The 10885-nt window shown below is 37.5% G+C and overlaps 1 protein-coding gene across 1 annotated transcript in view; it reads right to left on the bottom strand.

The window, feature by feature from the left end:
- Positions 1-233: 233 nt before the first annotated feature.
- POLA1 (DNA polymerase alpha 1, catalytic subunit) overlaps positions 234-10885 on the bottom strand; it is a 413999-nt gene continuing 403347 nt past the window's right edge. The window contains exon 37 of the mRNA XM_056861806.1: positions 234-456. Within this exon, the coding sequence (XP_056717784.1) occupies positions 284-456 (173 nt within the window). The 3' untranslated portion in view covers positions 234-283. The remainder of the gene's footprint in view (positions 457-10885) is intronic.

The following is a 10885-nucleotide window of genomic DNA, read 5'->3' as shown; positions in this document are numbered from 1 at the left end:
TTGCTATTTCTCCACCCCTTTATTTCCTCCTAGGTTTGAATATACTAAGGTCTGAATATATGTGTGCGTGAATACACACGCATACATGCTGTACAGGTGCCCGGTATATTTTGACTTATAACATTGTTTTATTTTTCATAATTAAATAAACTTCTGTTTAAATAAAAGAACACATGTTATTTTTAAACATAGTAAATGGAAAGCTAAAAAGAAAAAGAGGAATTGGTTTCTTAGAAAGGTCTCCATAAAAGCATTTTGTCCCCATTCTACCTAAACTCAGAATTTAACTACTGGGATCTCCCACAGTTTTTACTCCATTGAATGTCTGAAAGATTCTGCTGAGGTTCACTTCAGAGTAGCTGCTCATGGATAACCATTTGTCTACTGTACTCTTCAGTTTTTTGTAATCCATCTCAATGTCCTTGAAATTTGACTGCTTCCTGTTCTTCACATGATCTGTTGGAAAGAAAAACAAATACAAAGATCAGAAAAAAATAAATGCATCTTTTTATTTGGTATTGTGAAATCTTTTATCATGTTTTAAAAACAAGCTATGGTGTAGGTCAGTTGACTCTCAACACCCTAATTGGCTGGAGTCCCATTCAGGCATCTTTTGCCAAGCTTCTTCTATTCTTCTGCCTACCTTTTTAAAGAGCTACTTTGGTCAGCATGTTTAGGTAAGTGTCAAACTTGTTACTTACAAAGAGAGACTGAATCCAACTCATCAAAGAATTAGTCAACCCACCTGTCATGCCCCAACTGAATTGTGCAGCACCTTCTGTCAGTGAGCGTCATAAAGTGCTGTTTGTCCATTAATGCTGAATAAATTTGGGGGGGGGGGAAGGCAGGAAGGCACAGCAACAAGGGAATGAGTTCTGCTACAGCATCAGAACCAACAGGTAGCAGCTGCTGTTTTAAGGAGTTCCATTTAGAAAGCAGAATTCTATCTTCTGATACATTTCTATTGATTGAATTATTGAAAATGTTTTAATGAAAGTAGAAGGTACCCATGTACCTCCATCTAGTCATTTGAGAATTTGCTTTAAATACTCATCATAAAGTATACAGAAGTGGTGCAGAGAAGCTTTGTCTATTAAAAACTGCACTCTGCCCTTCACCCCAATCCCCTTTCAGTTTAAGAAGGAGAAGTCTGTCATTTAAAATGATAGGACCTATTCAGAAAACATTAACTATTCCTGTCATATTAAGGTATGCATTTCTAAATGTTGTGGAAGGAATATTTGCAAGAAACAAAGTACCCTATACTGACTTACAAACTCAGTGGCAATGATAGCATGTCCCATATTTTGGTTAATCCCTCAGAAAACCTTGTCTTCTGCTTTAGGTAACTTAAGAAAATAAATCTGACACACATTTTTTTTAAAAAAACCCAGATACTTAACACACACACAGATGCAGTGAATTGAACACCAGGCCTTCATCACACTTGTCCTGGTAATACAGAGCAGTAGGAATAGGCAGTCAAAGTCAGGACATTTTGGAGGACAATGATTCATAGGGTCGCCGTGAGTCGGAAGCGACTTGACGACACTTAACACACACAGGAATAGTGAAAACTAAGGTCTGAGGATCTACAAGCTCCAGTTACTTTTGTACCAGAACATTTAAAGGAATCACACAATTTCAAAAGTCAGGAGTATATAATGGAATAAAGGGAAAAAAGCCATCAATTCTGCTAGCAAACACCTCCTTTATGTACTGTTCTGCGGATGGAAGCATTCCATCTTAAAAGCTTCTACTGATCTAATGTATATACAGACCCCAAGCGGCGGAACTTCTTTTCTTTATTTCTTTTTCTTCACTACTAAAAAATGCCTGAAGAGGGTGTCATTCTCTAGGTGCCATTATGGCATCCATTAAGTCAAGCATACTTCTGCTTTAGATCTTTTTCTGCTTATTCTTATTACTGTATTTATTTCCTCTCCTTGTTTCTCTTGTACATTTTTGTACAATTTTTTACATAGATGGTATTCATGTTTATTTTTAGTACCAAATCTTTCTCCTCATTGTTTTGCTAATTTTGTGTTTGTCTTCTTACAATTTCTTCCAAGTTGTCATCTTATTCACGTTGTTTATTAAAAGTACTTCTTATTTTGCTCCTGATCTTGCCTCTTGGTTTCTTTAAGCATTAGTCTCGACTTCTCTTTTTCTTCTCTTGTTGGAACCTGTTTTTTCCAACTTGAATATTTCTAAAACTTGACAGTACTTTACACACACAGTTCTAGAGGGACTCTTTCTTTTGCCTATCTTGTGATGCTTTTTTGAGCTTCCTCATCTTGAGCCTCTTATTTGGCTGCCCTTTTATACTTTCTGATCATATTTATCAGGTTTTTATTTTTATTCATTAGGTTTTTTTCTCACTTATTCTATTTGATTGTGATTAAAGAAAAAAGGTAATTCGAAGCAAGAAAATGTATACGTTCTTATTTCTTATTGTCTTAGTACCCCTCTTCACTGCCCCCCATCTGTGGAATTTATGGTAACTCATGATCTCAAAGCCCATTTATTTTAGTTTGATTTTATCAGATTTTCTTGTATTAGCTCTGTGGGTTGTCTCCGCCTCCATCTCCTGTTTTCCTGTACTCCCCTCCCTTTTTATGCATTGTCTTACTAAGATTGTAAACCCATGGGGAAAGATGTTGTCTTTTTTATATTTGTACAGCACCTAGCATTTTCTTAGGTGCTTAATAATCATAATAAAAACATACACAGGAACACACTATTCAAAATGCATCACTAGAGGAGCCCCCCCTTTCCATTATACTTAAATAGTAAGAGTGTATACAAGCCAAAGATCAATGGGAGTGAATTAAGCAAAGGCTGAGATCCAGAATGACCTCTGTGAAGTGCTTCTTCATGCATATGGAAGTTATATGCCAAAATGCCATTTCAGTGACAGTCCCTTGAGCCTCATGGGATTCTGCTTTGGAGACACTTCAAACTTGGGTGGGCATTTTGGGGCAGGAAAGGCTGCTATCATGAGAGGGGAGCTGAAAAGCCTATACAGTGTTTTGGATCCAGTCTAGTATGTTCACAGTGATCTTTCTAAAGCAAGCATTGCCTACAAAAACTCCCAATTGCTACAATTTCAAATTAAAAAGAGAAATAACCAAAGGAAGAATTTGAATAGTAGAATATAGAAATAACAGATTAGTAGAATACAGACATAAGATTAAATTAACAAAGGGTTAAAGTTTTATTCTAAAGTATAAAGTGACAAAAGAGATATACACTACTTAATTCATACTGCAGCCCTATCTGCCGAATAGCAATACTATGCATTTGAATGACAGAAGTGCATCTGATGACTGGGGAGAATAGATTTAAAGAACTCTAGTAATATAGAGCCGGGAAGATGAGAGAGGACACAGCTCCTGATGTGTTTACCTCTTCTGCTGATGGGATATTGACTTTTCCCACCAGGTTGGTTAGAAAGGGGACTATTTGCGCTGCCACACAGCAGAGTAAGAATGACAACCAGCATCACTCTGTGCTCTTCTTGGTAAAAGACAATTGTGACCGCTGTATATCACACAGCCAGTCAATACTTTCAGGTTACCATACCATCCAACTTAGAGATGCATATAAAAGCTCACTTCTTCTTCCTTAGATGAAACTTTAATCAATAAAGCGGTTAATTCTTTCTGAGAACAAAGTTGTAATATTATACAAATAAGTTGTGGAACAGTTTAGATATATGTATGCAATATAGTTTTATACCAACTGCTATTGTGTCTTTATTTCACAAAACTACTTTATTTCACAGAACTACTCCTTTATAATATTAATAAAAAACTAAAATTATACAGACATCTGAAATATGATTGGTTTTTTATATAAACTGGAAAAAATTCAGAGAGCAACAGATCTACAAAAGAAACAGCTCTTGATAATCACCGATCACAAAATAATGAGCAGGGTAGAGTATTTTCAGCACTACCCTGAACATGATTATTAAGTTCTTTGGTGCACATTTTTCACCTTAAACTTACTTTAACAATGGTCTCTTTTGTAACTGGATCTAGAAACTAATAATGTTATTTTGATAACTGAAACTAGGATGGAACCTGTATTGTGCTGATTTAAACCTTGTTTTCACTATTCTATTTAACGGCTGTCTTTCCCCTTATAATAATGGTGCACAGATAACCCGAAACAAACAAACAAACAAAAAAACCCCACCTATTTTTCCCTTTATTTTGCTTGTATGGAAGGTTTCTGTAGCTTACATCTACTTAGTGAACAACAGGGCTTTTCATATTACTAATCAGTAGACTAATTTACTGTGTCAGCTAACCTGGGTTATATTTATGTCTAACATGCATATGTATGCCCATACACACACTTGTGTGAAAATTCAGTGCAATAAGTGTACTTTGAAAGTGATAGCTTGACAGCACACACACACACAACCTAGCATATCCTATTACACTTGTGCTTTAAGGATTTAGTGCATCATTCATATTCAGTTCTCTTGCTAACAGTTTTATTTGAAGGCTTAAAGAATATGCTAAATTAGAAACCATTAGGAACTGATTTTTTTCCCTTCACCTACTGGTTATTGTATTTTAATTATAGCAAGCATAGGCACACAGGCAGCAGTCTCTGTTCTAAATATCTGTTTCATTTATTTCTATGCAAAGGTAGCAAACAACAGTCAGTCATAATTGGTTCTGTCAGATGTTATACAGTCAGTCATAATTGTCTCTGTCTAGAGGTGTGTCAATTTACAGCAAGTTAAATAAATATTCTGTCAATTATGAAATCAGTTAAGGCAAGTCTTTTTAATTACATGGGTTCCCCACTTTATAATAACACTGCACCCTTATCCATGGTGTTAACCTTACCTTTGCCTTCTCTACTATGTCAATACAAAGGAAAACACAACCAGCTTCAATACAAAAAGATTAGGTAGAAGGTAGCAAAAGTCATGTCAATCTATTTGATTAACATAAATGGTGCTCTACCATGTAAAATCTCTGCCAGTCTACTAATTTATAGACATTGGCCAAACAAGTCTTGCACTCAGTTTTAAAGATACAACACAGAAACAAGTTAAACAAGTACACATAATGTACCTAACATCAGAGAAAGTTACAATAATTATTGCATATCTATGTTATAACTTCCACAAAATACATTCAAAATCCTCTCTATCCTCCATTATTAACCAGCCTTTCCTGATATGTTCTTCTAGGTAAGGAATGCTTTTTCATTTTTCTGACTGGAAAGTACCTAGCTTACAATAAGCATCCAAATTACTAATTCTTCTATACTGTCCTGTAATATTTTTGACAATAGAAAATGCTTAACATATGAAAATTACCTCTCTTACCAAAGCAACCAAAACAAAACCCTTCAAACAAAGACCACCAACACTATCACCATTGGCTGCTGAAGTCCACCACTATTATCCTGCAAACAAAATCCCTTTTGCTTAAAAATAATTACCATCACTTTTTTGCTGATACAAAAATATAGCTTCTAGACTGAATAAAAAATAGGGTCTGAGTACTTTATTACAGTGATCTCACAAATATTTAGAAGTGTGATTATGATTCCATTCACTATAGGTCTAGTTCAGATTCAAATCCACACAGGGAGCCATTTTTCTCTGCTATAGGCCAGTGGTAGGGAAAGGAGTTATTGCAGATGGGAATATGGAGACCTGGCCGAGAAGCTGGCCACTTGTAAAAGAATAAAGAGCATATAAGAGTGATATTGTAGGGTAGTATCAGAAGGTGAGAGCACTGCCTTTACCATGTTTCATGAGAACCAAGTTAGCCTGAAAATGATAAATTTATTTCAATAAGATGAAATGATTGTATCAGGGGTCGGACAGCAAAGGTGTTTTGTATTTATACCTCTGAAGAAATTGCACATGCCCCCTTGCTGAGGATATAAAAATACTGTCAACTATACTGGACAGAATTTATTTTATTTATTTTTGGTGTATGTGGGGGCAAAACCATTGTGCAGGATCATTAAGCACTGTTGTATAAATAAAGTTAGAAGATCAAACGAAAGAGGGGACTCGGGTTAAATGCTGGAAGACAAGCTTAAATAAAGTTCTAAGAGAAAAAAAGCAAGACATGCTGTAATTCCAAGAACCTATTACTTCAGACAATTTACTTCAAAAATAAAATCAGAATGGTAAATGATTACCCAAAAGCAATCATGTCATCATCACTGAAAGATGGAATAAAATAATTTTTTTGTGAAGTGGCTGAATGAGAGCAACTTAAAAGCCACGGAGCCTGTCAGAAGCACATTATTTCTTTTTACACCCCGTTTCCCAATTCATCTCAGTGCTGCTGACTAACCTTGGCTCCCAGCAGGTGGAGCATTTAAAATAAATAGCATTTCCTACAAAATGCGCTCCAACTGCCCCATGACAGACGCTTCCAATTCCTGGCCAGCCACTGGATCAGCTTCAGCGGTATCTAACAAGGTGTAAATACAATAACAAGCATGTAATTAAGTGAACATGATGAAGTTAATGGAGATAATTCATTCCATTTTGGGCTTATGAATATTCTATTAGATGTTATCAGGCAGCTGGAATAGCTGTTAATTTAATCATCATTCAGACCAGCAAAATGTTCTTTGTGCGAGTATAATTGCAGAGAATGAATAATTGATTTGACAATTGTACCAGTGGATTTCAAACAGTTCTGTGCGCTCTCAGAGCAGGAAGGGAGGAGAACTGGAATACTCAAAGCAGTGAAGAGGTGGCAGAGAAGCCAGCCTGTAAATTGAACATTATCAGGACACAGATAAAGGACAATTTTTATTTTATCAATGCAACACAATTACATTAGTGTGCGCTAGTAATCACTCTGCCCACACTTTAAAAAGGGAAATAAATTACTCTTCATGGAAAAGGACAAAAAGAAATATCAAAACCGTTTAGAAACCATTGATATTGGATATTTAATTTTTTGCATTATATTTCATTATAGGAAATATCAAACTGTGCTTGAAATTGCTGGCACATTTAACTCTGTTACTGGCAATCAAATACACAGATTGCATTTTATACGTATCTCTGTATTACAGCATGTTCTATGAATTACAATTATTTTATTGCAGTTTTTAGAGAAAATCTACTCATATATATAAAATATATTTACTTTAGCATACAAAGGCACTGCATATCAAAAGCATCTAAAAACTCTTTTCTGGACAAAAATGAACATAACCAAAACCACAATGTGCAGTGACACTTTATTTTGCTTGAGACGCAAAACAGGGAACATATTTAAAGTTAAGTATTATCAACAAAAACAATTTTCTCCACAAAACGTGCTTTCAGCAGTGAAGGCTTAGGCCTTAAGTGTAGTGCACTACGAGTAGGCATTACACAATCTTACCCATATTGGTTCTATATATGGTATTTCCAATTATGAAAGCACAAAACAATGTTCAATATAGAAATGCTATTCATTCTTTAAAATGAGAAAATAATTGAAAGAAATTGCTCCTAATCTGACAGCTATTTCATATCCTCAGAAATATTAAATAAAGGAAACAGACACATAAATAATTCAGTTGAATTATCTATGCAAGCAACCATTCTCTTTTTCAACTGTTGCTAAATCTCTCAAATAATGTAAGAATGCAACATTAGATCCAGTTTAATTTAATCTATTTTACATACATGTGCATAGCTCATTATATGCTCATGAAAGGACATGCAACAGACCAGTGTAAACTTAACAGCCAATGCACGTAAGTAGAGCCTGTTATGTCACAGAGCTGTAGTAGGTTTAGCTAAAGTGATTCACAGCCCATTATAAATACAGATCTGAAGTGGCTTTGTACAAGATGCAGAAACAGCAGTGGAAGGAAGCATAAAACAGGGTCGCACTTACCTGTAACTGTTGTTCATTGAGGGTCTTCTGTGCAGGCACGGATGGGGGACTGCGCAGGCCGGCCATGGAGATCAGACCTGTAAGCTTCCAGAAGCTTCAGAGTGCTAGGAGTGCTCCCCCTCCCCTCCGTTGGCACCTGAGCAAGACGGTTTCCCGCCCAAATGATCATGTGATGGGGGGGAAGGGAGCGCTCCTTCCCTCAGTTCTTCCTTTGCCGCCATGGCAGAGGACCTGTACAAAACAACTAGAAAGAGATTGCCGCCCACAATGGGGAAAGGAGGGAGGGATGCCTGCCTGCACAGAAGACACTTGATGAACAAGTTATAGGTAAGTGTAACTGTTTTCATCTTTGTGTCTTCAGTGCAGTCCTGCATGGGAGAGTAGCAAGCTTGATCACCTTGGAGGTGGGTGTGGGCGCCTCAGTGGACTAATGACTGCAGTACTGCTCTCCCAACAGCTGCATCTCGCCTGGAGTCCACATTGACTGCATAATGCCATAGGAACGTGGATGGAGCACACCAGGTGGCAGCCTTGCAGATGTCATGCAGATCCACCCTGGCAAGAAAGGCAGCTGGAGAGGCTTGGGCCCTAGCGGAATGTTCCCTAACAGGGAAAAGGCATGGGACCTCAGCCATATCATTCACTAATTGTATCACAGACACCATCCATCTGGAGATGGGTCTGCATGGAGGTAGCCCTACCCTGAGAAGGACCTTGAAACAAATAAATTCTGGTCCTATCTAAACTGGTGTGTTGTATCCAAATAAAACAAAAGAGCTCTACGAACGTCTAACGTATGTAAAGACTGCTCCGCAGGAGACTGAGTAGAAAGGCAAAAAATAGGTAATGTAATGTCCTGAGACGTATGGAAAGGGGTCACCACTTTGGGGCGAAACTCCAGGCTAGGTCGCAACACCAGTTTGTCAGGATGGAACCTAGTAAAGAGGGAGTTGCATCTCAGTGCAGACAATTCACCCACCCTCTGTGCAAAGGTGAGTTTTATTGGGTAAAAAGGGGTTTTTCCCACTTTACCAACTATTAGTCTCTTTCACCTGGGAAAAACTAATCAACCACAGGTTAAGGCATTTTTTTTCCTATTTCAATTCTCTTGTATCAATGTGTTAGACTGTTGTGGATTATGGTTAGTTCAGTTTTCATTACATATTTATTACTGGTTCCATCCAAACATCCATGAACTGACAAAATTTGCAGAAACAAATCTTTCCTGCCTTCCTCTTCACCCACTAGACCCACTAGCCTCCTAGAAAGCAATTGCTAGGATGTCAGGGACCCTCCTGGACACTACCCCATTTAGGACATGGGGCTACAGCTAAAGAGGGGGAACAGGCAAAATTGCATGGGCCGAATTTCACATTATTTGGGAGGGTCTCCTGTCCCGCAGCAGCTAGAGGAAGGGGAAAAGATCACCTTCCAAAACTCCTTTTATTCATAAGAGTTTAGATGTAACCCATTATTATCATATAAACAATAGACTGAAATTTATTAATTATACTGAGGGTTATATATTTATAATAAAATTGGAAGAAAGATTACGGTAATATAGGTAAACTTGTTGACAACATATTTTTCTATACATTTTCTTGCCATTTTTATTTACAAAATAACTACTGAAAATCTCACGGCATACCTAAATTTAATTCAAATTACCAGTACATGTAGTTATATTATTGTTACTGCCACCTTCAGAACTGGAATTGCAAATGTGTAGCAGAAACTCTCCTGGTCTCTTTTCCTCCTACTTATTTATTGCAAAATCTTTATTCATAAAGTCTTTCCCTTCCATTCAGTTTTTCTATTGACACCTGTATGAAAAGCATGAGGTGCTTATAATCTAAGTAAAAAAAATTGAAGGGACGTTCCATTAGATATGAAGGGTACACACATGTACAGTTTTCTCCTTTAAAATATGGTACTAGGGACCAACTTTTATCTGCTCATAAAAAATATTTATATGGCAGGTAGCATCTCTTTGGTATTTGGGCTATCTGGAACTGGATTAATGGACAGTAGCAGTACTCAGAACCCCCACCCCATGCGTGAAGCCTCTCAAAATGCAATGCATTGGGTCAACTGGACTTCAGCCTTTTTGGCCATGGTAAAATAAAAATATGTCATTAGGTTCATTGCATTTGTTAAATTCAGCTGCTGATGCTGCTGTCCAACCAGTTAGCCTATGAGACTGGGAAGCATCTAGAGTGCAGAGGTGGCTGGTTTTGCTTAGACAGAAACTGAAACTTAACCTGCATCTAGTAACATGCTTTCCTAGTGTGCACCACTACACAGTGCACTAATACTGTTTAATTTTCTGTTTGAAATATCTAAGTAAGCAGCACCATGGTCAGGCTGGAGCCACTGAATCTGTCCCAATCATTCACAACGTGGTGGGTGGGTTGAGTACAATTTGTAGCATAAACAGATGATATAGATAAAACAAGTGCAACCCTTCGAGAGGATTTAACCATTCCCAAGCACTTTTCTTCCAGTGGGGATAGTTTCTGGTATCAGTGTTCAGCTAACAAGAAAAGAACCAAGATGAACAGACTTGTGGGGAGGTGAAATTATAGATGGTAAGTACCCTCCAACCACACATATTTTCCTCTAAAAACTGGATCCTTCAATTTTCTATATATAGTGTGCAAAGTGGCAGTGGCAGGAAAAGCAGCAGGTGGGAGAGATGTGAACTTAAGCCTTCTCTTCATTTGCAATCCTTAGCTGCCTTCCTCCCCAATTAATGCTCCGAAGCATGTATGCCTGTCAAATGAGAACACAGCTGAGAAGGGTTCCAAAATAAAAGTAGAAGGCAGGCAGAAACAACCTCCCCTCCTGCCTGCCCCAATATGTAAGAAGCATTTCACATATGAACATATGAAGCAGCCTTATACTGAATCAGACCCATGGTCCATCAAAGTCAGTATTGTCTACTCAGACCGGCAGCGGCTCTCCGGGGTCTCAGGAAGGGGTCTTTTCAC

The sequence above is a fragment of the Euleptes europaea genome, chromosome 16, assembly GCF_029931775.1.
Source record: "Euleptes europaea isolate rEulEur1 chromosome 16, rEulEur1.hap1, whole genome shotgun sequence".
Lineage (NCBI taxonomy): Eukaryota > Metazoa > Chordata > Lepidosauria > Squamata > Sphaerodactylidae > Euleptes > Euleptes europaea.
The sequence above is the reverse complement of the archived record's forward strand: the minus strand, read 5'-3'. Positions and strand labels throughout refer to the sequence as shown.